General features: G+C 45.0%; 4 protein-coding genes and 1 pseudogene across 4 annotated transcripts in view; 4 read left to right on the plus strand and 1 right to left on the minus strand.

Annotated features, from left to right (window-relative positions):
* LOC105513924 overlaps window positions 1–9,161 on the plus strand; it is a 20,080-nt gene extending 10,919 nt beyond the window's left edge. Inside the window, exons 5-8 of the mRNA XM_011944963.1 lie at window positions 6,854–6,957; window positions 7,488–7,793; window positions 8,487–8,575; window positions 8,680–9,161. Coding sequence (XP_011800353.1) covers window positions 6,854–6,957; window positions 7,488–7,793; window positions 8,487–8,575; window positions 8,680–9,102 — 922 coding nt within the window. The 3' untranslated portion in view covers window positions 9,103–9,161. The remainder of the gene's footprint in view (window positions 1–6,853; window positions 6,958–7,487; window positions 7,794–8,486; window positions 8,576–8,679) is intronic.
* On the plus strand, window positions 7,496–7,850 carry LOC105513874 (histone H4). Its single transcript, XM_011944924.1, has one exon. It carries the CDS (start codon window positions 7,496–7,498, stop codon window positions 7,805–7,807), a length of 312 nt encoding a protein of 103 aa, XP_011800314.1. The 3' UTR covers window positions 7,808–7,850.
* Window positions 9,162–13,247: 4,086 nt separating the features above from the next.
* LOC105513877 (histone H1.5) lies at window positions 13,248–14,178 on the plus strand. The gene has a single exon (XM_011944927.1). The coding sequence runs from the start codon at window positions 13,447–13,449 to the stop codon at window positions 14,125–14,127; it is 681 nt and encodes a 226-aa protein (XP_011800317.1). The 5' UTR covers window positions 13,248–13,446; the 3' UTR covers window positions 14,128–14,178.
* Window positions 14,179–14,892: 714 nt separating this feature from the next.
* Window positions 14,893–15,501, minus strand: LOC105513878 (histone H2A type 1). The gene has a single exon (XM_011944928.1). The coding sequence runs from the start codon at window positions 15,406–15,408 to the stop codon at window positions 15,016–15,018; it is 393 nt and encodes a 130-aa protein (XP_011800318.1). The 5' UTR covers window positions 15,409–15,501; the 3' UTR covers window positions 14,893–15,015.
* Window positions 15,407–16,787, plus strand: LOC105513925 (annotated as a pseudogene).
* The last annotated feature ends 2,516 nt before the right edge of the window (window positions 16,788–19,303 follow it).

Consider the following 19,303-nt stretch of genomic DNA (forward strand, 5'->3'; position numbering starts at 1 on the left):
GAGGATGACAGCAGGGATGGTCATTTCTCTGAGGCGAGGCTGAGGCAGGAGAATCGCTTGAACCCAGGAGGCGTAGGTTGCAGTGAGCCGTAGACCACACTACTGCCCTCCAGCCTGGGCAACAGTGAGACCCTGTTTCAAAAAACAAAACAGAAAAAACCCCAAAAAACAAACAAAAAAACGCTTCAAGATGCTTTGAGGATGACAGCAGGGATGGTCATTTCTCTGAGGCAAGGCCAAGGAAGAAGGAAAACTTGATGTTTCCATGTCTCATGTTTAAGGTTCTGACCTGGCAAAGGCCAATGAAGTAGAATGCAAGATTTCAGAGAATAAATTAATGGAGAGGAAAAGACTGAATTGCAAATGGTGTTTTGTTTCGTTTGAGACAGGGTCTCATTGTGTTTTATATACATATATATATACACACACACATATCTATATATATACACACATATATATGTGTGGGGGGTGTCTTTGTGTGTGTGGTATGTTTATGTGTGTGTATTGGAGCAGGTGAAGTGAGAACTAGAAGTCCTAATAAATAAACTATTTGTGAATGAAGACCAAAGAGGGGGAAAAAGCCATGTAAAACACAACCTATCAACCAATCCTAAAGCCTTGAGCAAAACAAACAAAACTGGGTGTCAATGAGATAAACAGGTGGCATATCAAATGGAAATTTTAAACTATATTAAGAAGGATTGAGGCCAACACTGAAACCACCCTTGCAAAATGATGACTGAGACAGTGAAAGAGATTTAATTCAATCAACTCCATCTTGCTTCTAACCTCCTAGCTGTCCTTGTTCATTCCTGGCCATAGGCTGAAGTAGCTTTGGGAGAAACATAGTTTATAGTTTAAAAACAAAAACTATAAGCCCAGCACTTTGGGAGGCCGAGGCAGGTGGATAACGAGGTCAGGAGTTCAAGACCAGCCTGGCTAAGACAGTGAAATCCCGTCTCAAGTAAAACGACAAAAATTAGCCAGACGCGGTGGCAGACGCTTGTAATCCCAGCTACTCGAGAGGCTGAGGCAGGAGAATCGCATGAACCTGGGCGGCAGAGATTGCAGTGAGCCCAGATAGCGCCATTCCACTCCATCCTGGGCGACAGAGTGAGACTCCGTCTCAAAAAACAAAAAGCCAAAAACCATAATAGCCTTTTCCTGGGGCAGACCTCCTTCTTGCCTGGGGACTAGATGCAAATATGAGCCCCAAGATTTGAAATTACGGTTTAGGAGTCATGCAGCTGGAGGCTACAAGATTCAGACCCTCCCTAAACTGCTTTTAAGATCAGCACTTGAGATGTTTTGCAGACCCTGCACTTGATGAATCAGCTGGCACCACACAGATCGATGAAGTGGTTCATCTGATCTTCTGGTCCCCACCCAGGAACCGACTCAGTGCCAGAAAACAGCTTCGACTCCCTGTGCTTTCAGCCCTGACCAGTCAGGACTCCCGGCTCATTGGCTTTTCCCCATCCACCAAGTTATCCTTAAAAACCGTACTCCCTGGGCAACCAGCTCGGGTCCCCTTCCACGCTGTGGAAGCTTTGTCCTTTCGCTCTTCACAATAAACCTTGCTACCGCTATTAAAAAACAAACAAACAAACAAAAAACCTGTACTCCCCTAATGCCCGGCTCTGCGTGAGTTACTCTTTCTTTATTGTAATTCCCCTGTATTGATAAATCGGCTCTGTCTAGGCAGGGGGCAACCTTGGGCGGTTACAGTACTCTAAAGTAAGGACATTAAGAAATTGTCAGAGGCAACTGCAGATCAGCAAGCATACCCCAGAGCATCGAAAAGATAAGCACACTGCATTCATTTGCTTAGGCATAGAGGGAATTATATGGAAATGAAAACACTGCTAGCATTTCTCTTGGAAAAGTAAAACTTTTTTTTTTTTCTTTTTTTTTTTTGAGACGGAGTCTCGCTCTGTCGCCCAGACTGGAGTGCAGTGGCACGATCTCGGCTCATTGCAACCTCCACCTCCCGGGTTCAAGCGATTCTCCTGCCTCAGCCTCCGGAGTAGCTGGGACTACAGGCACGTGTCGCCATGCCCGGCCAGTTTTTTGTATTTTTAGTAGAGACAGGGTTTCGCTGTGTTAGCCAGGAGGGTATCGATCTCCTGATCTCGTGATCCACCCGCCTCAGCCTCCCAAAGTGCTGGGATTACAGGCGTGGGACACCGCGACCCGCCAGGAAAAGTAAATATTTTAAATCTCTTTTTAAAATATCTTTTTAATTTCTATTATTTATTTCTTTTGTTTTCTTTTTTTCTAGTCAATCTTGAAGCATGGTAGAAGTACAACTTTTTTTTTTTTTTTTTTTTTTGAGACACCTTCTTGCTCTGTCACCCAGGCTGGAATGCAATGCTGCAATATTGGCTCACTGTAACCTCTGCCTCCTGGGTTCAACTGATTCTCGTGCCTCAACCTCCCGAGTAACTGAGATTACAAGTACAGGCCACCATGCCCAGTTAATTTTTTGTGTGTTTTTAGTAGAGACAAGGTTTCGTCATCCTGGCCAGGCTAGTCTCACTCTCCTGGCCTCAAGTGATCTGCCTGCCTCAGGCAGTACAACTCTTTTTTAATGTGAAAAGAATACACAATATATCCCAGTTAACCAACAAGGATATACTGAGCAACTGTCATATCAATTAACATTATCATAAGTGAGGAAAACAAAAAGGAGTCATTTAAAAGGTACTTAATTTAAATGAAACAAACTTTTTTTTAAATTAAGAAATCTTTTATTTGTTTCCATGCTGGTAGGAGAAGAGAACTAACAAAGTATCTGATTTAACGATTTAACACAGAGAATTTACAAGGGTCTGGGTGTGGTGGCTCGTGCCTGTAATCCCAGCACGTTGGAAGGCCGAGGCAGGTGGACCGCTTGAGCCCAGGAGTTCGAGACCAGCCTGGGTAACATGGTGGAACCCCGTCTCTACAAAAAATATAAAAATTAGCCGGGCTGTAGTCCCAGGATCTGGGAAGGCTGAGGTGGTAAGATCGCACTCCAACCTTGGTGACAGAGCAAGAGCCTGCCTCGAAAAAAAAAAAAAAAAAAATTTACATATCTGAAAAACACAGACGTCAATGCTGTAGGGCACAGAAGTTGGGAGACCATAAGGGTCACAGCCTGAACTATAACAAAAAAGAGGTTAACAGCCGGTCGCCCAGGCTGGAGTGCAGTGGTGTGATCTCGGCTCACTGAAATCTCCGCCTCCCGGGTTCAAGCAATTCTCCTGCCTCAGCCTCCTGAGAAGCTACAGCATGTCAATATGCCATACTTTGGGGAATTATGTTCTGAGCCCCAACAATGTAAAATATTACCAGGGCAAAGCATTTTTGTATTTATATTTATTTGTTTAGAGACAGAGTATTGCTTTGTTGCCCAGGCTGGAGTCCAGGGGTGTGATCTCGGCTCACTGCAACCTTCGCTTCCCAGGTTCAAGCAATTCTCCTGCCTCAGCCTCCTGAGTAGCTGGGATTACAGGCATGCGCCACTATGCCCAGCTAATTTTTGTGTGTTTAGTAGAGACTGGGTTTCGTAATGTTGGCCAGGCTGGTCTCCAACTCCTGACCTCAGGTGATCCGCCCGCCTCGGCCTCCCAAAGTGCTGGGATTACAGGCTTGAGCCACCGCGCCCGGCCAGGACATGTGTATTTTTAATAAAGACAGGATTTCACACAGGTTGGCCAGGCTGGTCACGAACTCCTGACTTCAGGTGATCCAACCGCCTCAGCCTCCCCAAGTGCTGGGATTACAAGAGTGAGCCACCGCGCCCAGCCCAAGGGCAAAATATTTTCTTTTTTCTTTTTTTTTTTTTGAGACGGAGTCTTGCTCTGTCGCCCAGGCTGGAGTGCAGTGGCCGGATCTCAGCTCACTGCAACCTCCACCTCCCGGGTTCACGCCATTCTCCTGCCTCAGCCTCCTGAGTAGCTGGGATTACAGGCATGCGCCACTATGCCCAGCTAATTTTTGTGTGTATTTTTTTTCTTTTTTCTTTTCTTTTCTTTCTTTTTTTTTTTTTGTGACGGAGTCTCGCTTTGTTGCCCAAGCTGGAGTGCAGTGGCGCCATCTTGGCTCACTGCAAGCGCCGCCTCCTGGGTTCACGCCCTTCTCCTGCTTCAGCCTCCCCAGTAGCTGGGACTACAGGCGACTGCCGCCATGCCCGCCTAATTTTTTTTTATTTTTGGTAGAGATGGGGTTTCACCGTGTTAGCCAGGATGGTCTCGATCTCCTGACCTCGTGATCCACCCGCCTCGGCCTCCCAAAGTGCTGGGATTACAGGCTTGAGCCACCGCGCCCGGCCAGGACAAAATATTTTCAAGGCAATCAGTAAACCAGAGATCTTTCATAGGATTGTGAAAGGAAAATAAATCTCAGGACCCCAAAACCACTAAGCCAAGGAAAAAGTCAAGCTGGGAACTATGTCAGGCAAACCTGTCTTCCATTTTATTCCTAAATAAGATAGCTATAATAAAAAGCTACATACCTCCCTTACAATTTTCCCATGAGGAAATTCCTTGTGGACAAAGGATAAAGAGAATTCAAAGTCATCCTTCTGAGGCTCACCTGAGACATATGTGTATCTGATTACTTCCTCTGCCCTATTATTTATGTAAAAATGCAGATTCACTGAACCAGACTAAATTGTGTATTCAATGGGAGGCTGTTCAATGACTCAGAAGAATGCAGCCTTTTGTCTCGAATCTACTTCTAACTTGGAAGCCCCCACTTCAAGTTGTCCTGCCTTACTGAACGGAACCAAGGTACATCTTACACATGTTGATTGATATCTTTTGTCTCCCTAAACTGTATAAAAGCAAGCTATAGCCCAACTACCTTGGGCACATGTTGTCAGGACCTCATGAGGCTGTGTCACAAGCCCATCCTTAATCTTGGTAAAACAAACTTTCTAAATTGATTGACACCTGCCTCAGATACCGTTTGGTTTACAGGATGTTATACAGACAACCAGAATATTCCTCCCCCAAAATATACCACTTGGCTATAAGGATTATTTTGAGAAACAGCTGACACAGAAAAAGCACTGAAAATGGTAAAAGTTTCTCTTTCATGAAGCAACAAAAACAAACACAACTCCTTTCATGTATAAAAGACATTTCCCTTGGTAAAGATGTCCTCCTTGGTTATATCAGAAGAGGAGAATGGCTTGCAGAGACAATTCTTACCACCTGAGATGACTTGAACCTGCATACAAGACTTTATCAGATAATCCTTATCTTCCATTAGTTTACTCCCTATATTTTCCTTCCCACAATTTACTCCCCTAGGAAACCACCACCTCTTTAAAATGGTATACAAACCCCTGAGTCTGTCTGCTTCCATGGGCTTTTATTCCCTTTCTGTGAAGGCTCCCATATGCATATATACAGCAATAAATCTTTTCCCCTGTTAATCTGTCTTTTGTCAATTTAATTTGTAGGGCCCAACTACAAAGCCTAACAGGGTAAAATAAAAGTTTGTTATTCTACAGTTTCCTTCACCAGATAAAGGAGCACTTATAAGAGTTTTCAGTGCTTCTAGATTTCATCTTGAAAACGTTAATTATAAAATAACATATTCAATACCTTGTTTTATGGCGCAAAATGCTGCCTAGTTTTTCTGTAGTTGGAAAAAAGGCTTGCTGAGATTAATGCGCCACATGAGATACAGGGTTTAAATCTTCAAGTTTAAGCACTTAGGTTCCATTGTTAAAAGACAGGGGAAAAGGCCCGGCCTGGTGGCTCACGCCTGTAATCCCAGCACTTTGGGAGGCCGAGGTGGGCGGATCACCTGAGGTCAGGAGTTTGAGACCAGCTTGGCCAACACGGTGAAACTCCGCCTCTCCTAAAAATACAAAAATTAGCTGAGCGTGGTGGTGGGTGCCTTTAATCCCAGCTACTTAGGAGGCTAAGGCTGCAGAATCGCTTGAACCCGGGAGGCAGAGATTGCAGTGTGCAGAGAACGGGCCATTGCACTCCAGCCTGGGGGGACAAGAGCGAAACTCTGTTAAAAAAAAAAAAAAAGGGAAAAAGAGGCCAGCCTAGCTCAGCGAGAAATTGATTAACTGATACAACATAAGTATGTAATGTTTTGCACATACAGTAATCATAGAGTAGTTCATAATGTACTTGGAGAGACTGATTTTTAGAATAAAATTAGATGTTTGTTAAAGGCGTAAATAATCTAACACATTTGAAATATAAAAGGTAAACATTACTGAGAAACAGAATCTGATAGCTGGAAAGCAGGGCAAGGCAGGGCCAGCCTAGGTCAGGAAGGTCACCCAACATGAAACTGTTTTTTTGTTTTGTTTTGTTTTTTGTTTTTTGTTTTTTTGAGATGGAGTCTCACTCTGTTGCCCAGGCTGGAGTGCATGGAGTGCAGTGGCGAGGTCTTGGCTCACTGCAACCTCCGCCTCCTGGGTTCAAGCGATTCTCCTGACTCAATCTCCCCAGTAGGTGGGGTTACGGGCGCCCTCCACCACGCCCGGCCAATTTTCTTTATTTTTGGTAGAAAAGGGGTTTCACCATCTTAGCCAGGCTGGTCTCAAACTCCCGACTTCGTGGTCCACCTGCATCAGCCTCCCTAAGGGCTGGGATTACAGGCGTAAGCCACAGAGTCCAGCCATTTGAAACTCTTTCTTGGAATAAAGTCATCCTTGGTCTTTCCCTCCTGCATTTTATTTGTAAATGTAAGAGACAGGGTTTCTGGGCACAGCTGATTTCCTAGTTCAACAGAAAAAAGGAACACGAGGGAGCTCAAGCGGCATCTTCACCACTCGAAGGAACTAGACGGTAAAAGCCACCTTTCTTTCTCAAACAGTTTCCTGAAGTGTTTCTAGGTGGAATGAGGGGGGAAAAAAACAGAAAGTCAGTTCTTGCTCCAAAAATGTGGTCGGCGAGGGAGGTAAACGAACAGAAAAGACAGCTACAGAAAGAATAAAAGGTAAGGAAAAGAATAGAGAACCAAATTTGGGAAAGGTGAGGAATCCCACCTTGGAGCTATCATCAGGTGTAGTCTTTTGCAGTCAGCCACTCCACAGGCTAATCACTTCGAGATTGTACGGAAGCAGTTTCTACACATGATTTCACAACTGCCCGAAACGACTGTGATTACCCCTCTAGAGATGGCGCCACTTGATTCCAGCAGCCACAAAGCACTAGAGCAATCGATGCTAAGAGGTGACAGGAAAAACAGGCTGCAAAGATCCAGCCAAAGGAATGCCGTTGCAGCGGTGGTCAACCTAAAACACTGTAGAGGGGCAAGGTGAGCTGAGTAAGTTTTAATTGGGCATCATTTTCAGAATCTGGAGTTTAAGCACCACCCTTTCCATTTTTTCCCTGAAGTCGTTGGCAGGGCGCAAGGTCTATGATTGACTGACCGGATGCAGCTGGTGTGGAGAGTTCTCAATCAGGTCCGATTTATCACTATGTATAAGTACTGCTGCGAGACTTGCTGTGTTGCATTTTATTTAGTACAAGATATGTCTGGTCGCGGCAAAGGTGGGAAAGGTCTGGGCAAAGGAGGCGCTAAGCGCCACCGCAAAGTCCTGCGCGACAATATTCAGGGCATCACCAAGCCAGCCATCCGACGCCTGGCACGGCGTGGAGGCGTTAAGCGCATCTCAGGCCTTATATACGAGGAGACGCGCGGAGTTCTTAAGGTGTTTTTGGAGAATGTGATCCGCGATGCAGTTACCTACACGGAGCATGCCAAACGCAAGACAGTGACGGCCATGGATGTGGTTTACGCGCTCAAGCGCCAGGGTCGCACCCTCTATGGTTTTGGCGGCTGAGTGTTTTCCTTACTTATCCCATTCCTCAAAGGCCCTTCTCAGGGCCACCTATGAAATCTGTGAAAGAGCTGTAGACTAAAGAGCCTTAATTTCCTAAGAACACCTAAACGTATGGCAGTTTTGGCAAATTAGCGATTCTACATAAGCAGTCGCTAAGGTTTATTGCGGTTCGGTGCCCCTTTCAGCATTACTTAGTGGTTAAAAGTGTCGTATTCTCTGATAGACGGCCAAATTTATAACGCCCCCTGTTTTTGCAAGTCACAGTGGAACATTCGGTCCCATTTACCTTGTATCGATTACGTTCCCGCTACGAATGCAAGGGCTGTGTAGCTATGACACTGGTCCGCAACGCTCAAAATGCCTTAATATCGCCCTTTACAGAAAAAGTCGGCCAACTTCTAAAACGTTCTTAAGTACTTTTAAATTTGAGAAATACTGGCATACGTACAACGCTCGAGTTTCATATCCCTTTCAATGCCTCCACTGAAATATTTACTCTAGTTTCACTTTTCCTTCACGTTCCTTAACTTTTTGTCAAACCAATAATGATACCACATAATTCAAATAGTGCAAGGCAACTTTAGATTTTTCAAGCTTACATTTAAACAGGATTTTGATGCATGAAAATTCCTAGAGTTTAGGGGGATTTTTTTTTGTTTCCGTTTTTGTTTTTCTTTAGCTATCAAAACCATTTTACATTTCTTGACCCAAAGCAGAGGCGGAATGTCTCCCTTTCACCAGCAGATTAAACTGGGAGCCAATTCGTGTGTGAGACGTGGCATGCCACAGTCTACTATCCAATCAGAACGCGAGGGCAGCTATAAATACACGGATGATCGGTTTTTTTCCTCTCATTTGTGTTGAGTAGTTAGGCCTACTTAGCAATGGCACGGACAAAGCAGACAGCTCGCAAGTCCACCGGCGGCAAAGCGCCGCGCAAGCAGCTGGCCACCAAGGCGGCTCGCAAGAGTGCTCCGGCCACCGGTGGAGTCAAGAAGCCCCATCGCTACCGCCCCGGCACCGTAGCTCTGCGCGAGATCCGCCGCTACCAGAAGTCCACTGAGCTGCTAATCCGGAAGCTACCTTTTCAGCGCTTGGTACGGGAGATCGCACAGGACTTTAAGACCGACCTGCGCTTCCAGAGCTCGGCGGTGATGGCGCTGCAAGAGGCTTGCGAGGCCTACCTGGTGGGGCTATTTGAGGACACCAACCTGTGCGCCATTCACGCCAAGCGCGTCACTATTATGCCCAAAGACATCCAGCTTGCGCGCCGCATCCGAGGGGAGAGGGCATAAATGTTTTTCTATCACCCCAAAAAGTCTGTCCAACCCCAAAAGGCTCTTTTCAGAGCCCCTCAATTGTCACCGAAAGGAAGCTGTAGATTTTGAGACGTGTCTTAGCTCCATGTTAATTACAAGTTGTGGACAAAACGTAGTCGTGGCTCAACGCACTGTAATGCAGGAGTTAGGTCACAGGCTGTTGGTATGCTAAATCAATTCCACATGCAGAACCTGCTCGTACTAATAAGGATTACCATTCAAAAAAGACATATATCATAGGGACAATTGTGCAGATGAAGTTTAGCTTTTGAAAAGTATTCCTGTTCTTTGAGGAATGTGTTTCCTGCTTGTCTACCTGCCTCTAAGGAAGGGAACAAGTAATATAGTGAGTGTACACAGGCCCTTGTGAGGCCGAGGCGGACAGATCACAAGGTCAGTACATAGAGACCACCTAGCTAACACGATAAAACCCCGTGTCTACTGAAAAAAAATGCCGGGAGGGTGGCACGCGCCTGTAGTCCCAGCTACTCCGGAGGCTGGGGCAGGAGCATCGCTTGAACCTGGGAGGCGGAGGTTGCAGTGAGCCGAGATCGCACAACTATCCTCCAGCATGGGCTACAGAGCCAGACTCCCTCTCAAAAAAAAACCCAAAAAATCAGGCTCTAAAAACTGCACACATGAGAGTGGAACAATAGACAATTAGGACTCAGAAGGGATGAAAGAATGAATGATACGTTACTTAATTGGTACAACAGAACCTGTTTAGCTCTCGTATAGCCCATGTAACTTGATCACCATGGAGCATATGCATGTAACAAAGTTGTCATTGTACCCCATGCAAGTAACAGTTTTGACCAAAAGCTCGACACTTTTGTTCTGTTTCAATGTAATGTTTAGCAAGCCATGTGTTAGGTAGTGGGTCTCTGAAGAGGGATACTTTAACCTACGGCATGCTGCCATCTGTGAAATGAGCTTCTAGCTCTGTAAGTGGACCTTAAAAAGTACTTTCCTGTCATTTCACAATATGTCATAGATTGTGGATTTGGATTTTCATGAGGTGTTTTTTTGTTTGTTTTTTGTTTTGTTTTGTTTTTTATTTTTTGTTTTTGTTTTTTTTCTGAGAGAATCAGTCTGGATATTAAACTTCAAGTGGTATTTAAAGCTCTTCCTGGTTTCTAACCAAACTTGTCCAGTATTTCCAACTGTTTAGAGTTTGGCAGAGATGTGAAGGCAGTTTTTCTCCCGAGTGCTGTCAGCCAGCTCAGCCATGTATCTGTGCCTTCCCTTCTTTCTCATATTGGATTCACTCTTGCAAAGAGGCATGCAGTGGTGTCCAGCCCTTTGGCTTCCTTGGGCCACATTGGAAGTAGAAGAGTTGTGTTGGGCCACACGTAAAACAGAAGATCACTAAGGATAGCTGATGAAAGAAAAGAAAAGAAAAGGAAGGAAGGAAGGAAGGAAGGAAGGAAGGGGGTGAATCTTGAGGTTAGACCAGCCTGGCCAACATGGTGAAACCCCGTCTCTACTAAAAATACAAAAAATTAGCTGGGCATAGTGGTGGGCGCCTGTAATCACAGCTCCTCGGGAGGCTGAGGCGGGAGAATTGCTTGTACCCGAGATCGCACCACTGCACTCCAGCCTGGGCTACAGAGCTAGACTCCATCTCAAAAATATCCCAGCTCCTCGGGAGGCTGAGGTTGCAGTGAGCTGAGATCAAGCCACTGTATGCCAGCCTGGGTGACAGAGTGAGACCCCATCTCAAAATAAATAAATAGAAAAAAGGAAGGAAGGGAAAGAAAGAAGAAAAGGTCTGTGCAAAATTTTTGTGATATCCATCACCACAGATGAGCAAAAAAGTCCTCACATTTTAAAGGGTTGAGTAAGCATATACAGTTTTCGGAAACAAGATTTGATTCAGAAAAACAACAACAACAAACCACTTTTGATCCATGGGGCCAGAAGCCTCTTCCCACAATTAACTTAGAGCTCTTTTAGTGGCTGTCTGCTAGGTGTAGGAACAACTTGACACTGCCTCTTCCAAGCTTCAAAGACAGTTCTCTTCTCACCTCTTCAAGGATTTTCCCTCCATAATGGAGCTGAGGTTTAAAATGTTTCTGGGTTTAAAATTTAGAGCTGCCACTTCATAGCTGTATAACCTTTGGCAAGTTGTTCATTCTCTATCTGGGCCTCATGCTGTATAGCTGTAAATGTGGCAAATTAATAGAAACCTGTAGAACATATTTAAGATTACTTCCTGGCAGGTAGTAAATGCTGAATGAGTGTCAGCCCTTATTGTTATACCCCTGCTCCCACTATGCATGGAGTTTTGGGGTTTTTTTCTCCTGGACCTTCTAAGTTTTGTGTTTGGAACAGCAGAAAGTGCTTAGTTAGAACATTTTCTTGTGAAGATCTCCTTTTCTTTAGTTCTCAATTTGCATTGTTCAGTAAGAGGCCTATACAATATCTGTGTCTCTGTGGATAAATTTATAACACAGCAAAAGGACTAGAGAATAAATAGTTTGGAGTTTAAAGGCCATATATAGTCTCTGTCACACATTATTTTTAGTTTTTAGTTTGTTTGCTTGTTCGAGACAGCATCTTGCTCCATCGCCCAGGCTGGAGTGCAGTGGTGCTATCACTGCTCACTGCAGCCTTGACACCATGAATTCAAGTGATCCTCCCACCTCAGTCTCCCAAGTAGCTGAGACTACAGGTGTGCACCACCACACCCAGCAATATTTTTTGTATTTTCAGTAGAGATAGGGTTTCACCACATTGCCCAGGCTGGTCTTGAACTCCTGAACTCAAGCAACCCACCTATCCCAGTCTTCCCCAGTGCTGAGATTACAGACATGAACCACCGTGCCCAGCCTTTCTTTTTGTTTTAAACAATACTGTTAAAATGTAAAGACACTTCTTAGCTTGAGGGCCATACATAAACAAGCCATTGTCCAGATTTGGCCATAGTCTGCCAGCCTCTCCAGGAGTTCTTAGAGAGAAGATGAAGTGTGTTGGCTACTTTAAATTTTCTTGCACAGCATTTCAAGGGTGAGAAAAAAGTGACTGTTGATTTCATTAGGAATCCAAATTATCATTTGATCATTTTTATCATCCAGGCATCCTGTCCAATCCCCTCCACATCCCATAAATCATAAACTTCACCATTTATTTCAACCTCAATGTATTTGCCTGTGTTTTCCTGAGTTCCTCTGAACTTCTATAACCTGAAGTTGCTCAATATCCAATCCAACCTTTTCAGTCAATAGCCAGATATTCTTCTAAAATATTAGCATTTAAACACACAAAAATACCCATATTGATGTATCCTGGCTGCTTATAGAAGAGAATATTCCTGATGGTGCAGCTTGTTAAATGTGGGTGGAGATTCAGGGGGAGCAGTGAGAACATTTTGAAAACCTAACAGAATCCTGGGTCACCTAAACAGTTTGTGTATTTGAGGATAACAGGGTACTTTTGGATAATTTTCTGCAGGTTTGAATTTTCTCTAAACTGAATTATCTATATTATTTTTCTTCCCCTTTTTAATGGGTTTGCCCAGGAACTAAAAAGGGAAAACACTTCAATTAGAAAACATAACACATTTAAGTTTGAATTTGAATCTGGGTAGTTGGATTCTTAAGTCAAAGTGACTTGAATTACTCGTGCTGCAATGCAGAAGAAGTCACTCTGACACTGGAACTTTTCCAAGCTACAAAATCCCATTCTGTAAAGACATCAGCACATGGAAACTCCTAGGACACAGAACCAGTTTGTAAAGTCAAGTCTGTGTGGTTAAGTTGGGGCTGTAGGCAACCAGCTGTCCTGCGCCTGTGTTACTTGCTACAGTTAGAAACAAAGTTCATGCCCAAACCAAGGAACCCAGTGTCTTTTCTCTTGCAAAAATCAAAGCGTGAACTCATGGGCAAATTTTAAAAAATAACTTTCACCGGATACTTAATAGAAATTTATCGCGACACGCTACTAACTAACATGATGCCCTCAGCCCATTGGATTCTTATGAAAAGCAGAAGGGATTTTTAAAAATATCTTTCATCAATTGCACGAGATTCGTGAAAACACAAACAAGTATGTGAACCTGGAGGCTGTTTTCCTCCTTTGGAGCTTCAAAGTGCCAAATTCTGTACCGTTGTTTTAAGCATTTAATCAAATTTTGAGGACTAACAAACACAATTTGGGAGTCCAACCGCGAGTGGCGGCGGCCAGAGGGCGGCGGATTGGACGCTCCACCAATCACAGGGCAGCGCCGGCTTATATAAGCCCGGGGCCCGAGCATAGCAGCAATGCAAAACTTGCTCTTTGGATTTTGAGCTTATTCTCTTCTAGCAGTTTCTTGCTACCATGTCGGAAACCGCTCCTGCCGAAACAGCCACCCCAGCGCCTGTGGAGAAATCCCCCGCTAAGAAGAAGGCAACTAAGAAAGCGGCGGGCGCCGGCGCGGCTAAGCGCAAAGCGACTGGGCCCCCAGTCTCAGAGCTGATCACCAAGGCTGTGGCTGCTTCTAAGGAGCGCAATGGCCTTTCCTTGGCAGCTCTTAAGAAGGCCTTAGCGGCCGGTGGCTACGACGTGGAGAAGAATAACAGCCGCATCAAGCTGGGCCTCAAGAGCTTGGTGAGCAAGGGCACCCTGGTGCAGACCAAGGGCACTGGTGCTTCTGGCTCCTTTAAACTCAACAAGAAGGCGGCTTCCGGGGAAGCCAAGCCAAAAGCCAAGAAGGCAGGCGCCGCTAAAGCTAAGAAGCCCGCGGGGGCCACGCCTAAGAAGCCCAAGAAGGCTGCAGGGGCGAAAAAGGCAGTGAAGAAGACTCCGAAGAAGGCGAAGAAACCCGTGGCGGCTGGCGTCAAAAAAGTGGCGAAGAGCCCTAAGAAGTCCAAGGCCGCGGCCAAACCGAAAAAGGCAACCAAGAGTCCTGCCAAGCCCAAGGCAGTTAAGCCGAAAGCGGCAAAGCCCAAAGCCGCTAAACCCAAAGCAGCAAAACCAAAAGCTGCAAAGGCCAAGAAGGCGGCTGCCAAAAAGAAGTAGGAAGCTGGCGTGTGAAAACCGCAACAAAGCCCCAAAGGCTCTTTTCAGAGCCACCCAGAGATCTCTAAAAAATTGCTGTGCACAACGTGTTGGATCAGGCAGGCAGTTTTCCTCCCTCTACCCTTATCGAGAAACGCAAGGCATGAGTTCCAGCAGTTGGTTTTTTAAGAAGTTGGTGTCAAACTTTTTGTCTGACGCCTAGCTACAAAGAAGCTTCTTAAATTTTAAAAACCCCGCCCTATAATCTGATTGGTCAGTTTTGTTCCATCATCAGTACTTGGTTTCTCCCCGTTTAAGCCATTTAGGCGCCAGCTACTTAGGCGTTACTGTGTTCGGCATTGATGTGACTCATTCTGTACTGGATTCCTTTTTTTCTTTACCCGAGTCTGAGTCTCGCTCTGTCACCCAGGCTGGCGTGCAGTGGCGCGGGCTCAGATCACTGCAGCCTCAGCCTCCCCGACTCAAACGATTGTCCCACTTCAGCCTCTGAAGTGCTAGGACTAAAGGTATGCACCACGCCGCCCGGCTAATTTTTGTATCGGCTATGATGCCCAGGCAGATCTCGAATTCATGAGCTCCAGCGATCTTCCCTCCTCAGCTTCCAAAAGTGCTGGGATTACAGGCGTGAGTCACTGCACCTGGCCCTGGGTTTTTTTCTTATTGGCTCTTGTAAGCCCTGTATTAAATGACTTGTTCACATTCTGACTTAAACAAGTCACCTGAATCCTGTAAGGTTTTCCCTAAAGTCATTACTAAGCTCTAGATGAAAAATGCTTTTCTGTTCACAATAAACGTTCCGAATGTTTAACCAGCGGCCCAGCTCTCCCGCAGAAATAGTAAGTGGCTCTGAAAAGAGCCGTTATATTGGAAAGTGATGCTATGGAGACATTATTTGCCCTTGGCCTTGTGATGACTCTCTGTCTTCTTGGGCAGTAGCACGGCCTGAATGTTGGGCAGGACACCACCCTGAGCGATGGTCACTTTGCCCAGCAGCTTGTTGAGCTCCTCGTCGTTACGGATGGCCAGCTGCAGGTGACGCGGGATAATACGTGTCTTCTTGTTGTCGCGGGCGGCGTTGCCCGCCAGCTCCAGGATCTCGGCGGTCAGGTACTCCAGCACCGCTGCAAGATACACCGGGGCGCCGGCCCCGACCCGCTCAGCATAGTTGCCCTTGCGGAGCAGCCGGTGCACTCGGCCCACGGGGAACTGGAGACCAGCCCGAGAAGAGCGGGTCTTGGCCTTGGCGCGAGCTTTGCCTCCCTGCTTGCCGCGTCCCGACATGACGAAGAAACGATCAATAGACAGACTGCGAAGAGATTAAAGAACTTTGCCAGAGCTCCACTACTTATAGTCAATACTGGGCGCGAAAATAAAGCTGTGCCATTGGCTCAAATTACAGTTTTATTTAAACCAATGGAATCGCTGTTATGAAACACGCTTCTTTGGATTGGACAAAATTGCATATGACGTCATCTAGAATCGCCACCAGTCCTACACACTAGTGTATTAATCACCTCATTTGCATAAGAATTCGTGAATAGGAGTTACAGCACACAGATTTTTCTTCTTCTTTTTTTTAAAGACATGGTCTCCCTCTGTCGCCCAGGCTGGAGTGCAGTAGTGCCATCTCGGCTCACTGCAACGTCCGCTCCTGGATTCAAGTGATTCTCCTACCTCGGCCTCCTGAGTAACTGAGATTACAAGCACCAGCCACCACAGCCCGGCTAATTTTTGTATTTTTTAGTAGAGACGGGGGTTTCACCGTATTGGTCATGCTGGTCTCGAACCCCTGACCTTAGGCGATCCGCCTGCCTCGGCCTCCCAAAGTGCTAGAATTACAGGCGTGAGCCGCTGCGCCCGGCCACTTTTTTTTTTTTTTTTTTCCCTTGAGACAGGGTCTGGCTTTGCCGCCCAGGTTGGAACGCAGCGGCGCGATCGTGGCTCACCGCAACCTCCGCCTTCCTGGTTGAAGCGATTCTCCTCCCTGAGCCTCCACAGTAACTGGGATTACAGGCCTGCATCACACGCCCAGCTAATTTTTTACCTTTTTTTGGAGAGTCATGGTTTCGCCATTTTGTTCAGGCTGCTCTGGAACTCCTGACCTCAAGTGATCCGCCCATCTCCGCCTCCTCCTCCCAAACTACTGGAATTACGGGCGCGCGCTGCCGCGCCCGGACGCTTTTTCCTATTCTTTGTACCTTTTCTGCAGTTAAATTACAGCACGCCTGACCCCACCAAGTCAGCCCCAGCCCTGAAAAAGGGTTCCAAGGAGGCTATTACTAAGACAAGAAGCGAAAGCGCAGCCGCAAGGAGAGCTGCATCGTGTACTTGTACAAGGTGCTGAAGCTGGTCCACCAACACCGGCATCTCTTCCAAAGCAATGGGGATCTTGAACACCTTCGTTATGACATCTTCGAGCGTTTCGCTGGCGAGGCTTCCCGCCTGGCGCATTACAAGCGTTGGACCATCACCTCCAGGGAGATCCAGGCGGCTGTTAGCCTGTCACGCACGCGGTGTCCGAGAGCACCAAGGCCGTCACCAAGTACACGAGCTCCAAGTCAGCTCCTCTCTGGTTCGTCCACTTGGAACTCCACCAGGTTCTTCCTGACCCACACCCTAAAGACTCTTTTCAGAGATACCCACACTTCCTAAACAACTGACGTTCGTTTATCCCTAGTTTTGAAACGTTCAGTTAGCTTTAACCTAAAGCCTTTCATAAATGCTTCTTAATTTATGCAGTAGATACATTGTGGCCTTATATTTCCAATATTATCTGCTACCAAGAATTTCATGTTACAAACGTCAAATACACAAAACGGGAGTTTTATTGTGCATATTTCACTTATCCGGACTCAATTTCAACGCTGAGGATCCCCTGTTGAGTAAGTTATTGTCTAGAAAACCAAGTATTCTTTAAAGTAAAAGTCCTATCAACCTCTACTGAAATATCATTGGACGCTTTACAGGTTACACTACAATTTTCAGGCCTCCTGGTAGGATGCTCAGTGACTAGCATGTAATCCAGGTGGCATTCTCTTTCAATTTTTCTTTTGTAACATGAATGCTGGGAATGTGCTTTCTTGCTACCTCCACTTTAGGCCTAATTTGCACAAAATGACCTAAAGGTGTTGAGATTAAAATGGAGAAAGAAGAAGGAAAGAAATAAGAACCAATTTACATCACCTCTTCCCACCAGTTAGAAATGAGGTCTGGATCATTCCTTGCTAATCCGCATGCCATGCTGGCAGATGGAATTTTTCTACTAATTACTTTCTTTTACATTTGTCCTAGGTAGACCAAAGTACTCCACACTTCTCCCCACTTTCACACCTGTCTTATGAAGTTCCTCTAAGATGTAACTTGATTATGCTTCATGTTTTCCTCTCACCTTTAATGTCTCACCACTATAAAGAATGGCATTTCTGTTTACTATACTTTTAACATGATCAAAATTTTCCTTGGTTAAGAGTTTAGAATGTAGGTCAGTTTCTTTTCTGAGTCAGCTCCACATTTCATCTTACTTTATATTCTCCTTACTGGTTTTTTCTATAATAAGGGGGAAATTCTAAACAAAAAGGCAATGTTTTTGAAATGTGAAGGCAGGAGAGTCATGGGAAGGCTTTTTCTCCAAGAGAGAAGTGCAGTCTCCCAGTGTTTAGGCTAGGAAAACCATTTTGCCTTTTCCAGTAATCAGTGTGGAAATACAAGTCCCAATTGTGCTACAGACTATCAGATACCAGAATCATGAAACCTAACACCTTTGTTGTTTTTCTAGGTATTAGTCAATCTTTTCTCATTAAAAAGCTGGAGGTCTTAGATGGGCCTATGTGAATGAAAAGCACAAAATCTAGGCTGAATTTATGAGCTCAGAGAGCCAAGGACAGTTAAGGCGCCAAGCACAGTTAAGGAGCCAAGTCTGCAGACAAAACCAGTGACTGTCTTCTCTCCAACTTCCAAAATGTTGCTAGAAACATTCGCAAAAGTCTATTGCTAGTCTGGCCCTGTGGCTCATGCCTGTAATCCCAGTATGTTGGGAAGCCAAGGTGGACAGATCACAAGATCAGGAGTTCAAGACCAGCCTGGCCAAAATGGTGAAACCTTGTCTCTACTAAAAATACAAAAAAATTAGCCAGACCTGGTGGGCACGCGCCTGTAATCCCAGCAACTCCAGAGGCTGAGGCATGATAATCACTTGAACCTAGGAGGTGGAGGTTGCAGTCAGCCAAGATGACACCACTGTACACCAGCCTGGGCAACAGAGTGAGACTCTAACTAAAAAAAAAAAAAAGAAAGAAGTCTATTGCTTTACTAGATCCACCAACATTATTCAATCTGAAATTAGTACTGTTACTGATACAGTCAAGGAATGAAATAATATTAGGCTCACAAAGTACAATTATTATTTCCTGAAATGTTTCTTATAGCTGTCCTCCATTTCTGTAAAGTCACTTTTTGTCCACACTTTGAGGACCATCCCAAGTCTTACTTCCCCTGAAATCTTTTTTATGTCTATTACAATTTGCATTGTTTTCCTGTCTTGAAGCTTCTCTAGAGTTCCTTCCTGTTTGAACCATTTCCACACATACATACCCTGCCTATGAGCAAGCAGAGACCTCCTTGTCTTTCCTGTATCTTTATAATTTCTGTTCCGTTAGACCCACTAATCTCAGAAATACAATTTGTTTCTAGATAGTCTTCTATTTGTCTTTAATATTTTTGTTTTGTAATCCATTTTTCTTTTTTCTTTTTAAAAATTTGTTGTAATCTATTTTTAACCCACATTACCTGTCTTCTCTTTTGTGGTTGGCCTATGGGACTTACACCAGTACTCAGTTTTGAAATTAGGAGACCAGCTCCTAAAACAAATGACCACTTCAAGAGATCGAGATTTTGGTTTCTTTGACACACAGCTTCTATATTTGTAAGTTGGAGATAACAGCAATTCATACTTGTGTGAGTGTTGTAAAGATCAGTGAGAATACTTTGTGAATTATGATTATACACATATTTCATGTACATTAAAGAGGAATCTTATATATTTATTCGGCACTTGAAAGGCTTAGGGCACCCTCACCTATCAAACTGAATCACAGAGCTCCAGCCAGGCAGTGCTGTTTTCCAGTTCCTTTTTATTTTCAGTAAATACTTGTTGCGCACATGCTGTGTTCCAGCAAGT

Source organism: Colobus angolensis, unplaced genomic scaffold, assembly GCF_000951035.1.
Source record: "Colobus angolensis palliatus isolate OR3802 unplaced genomic scaffold, Cang.pa_1.0 Scaffold237, whole genome shotgun sequence".
Taxonomy (NCBI): domain Eukaryota; kingdom Metazoa; phylum Chordata; class Mammalia; order Primates; family Cercopithecidae; genus Colobus; species Colobus angolensis.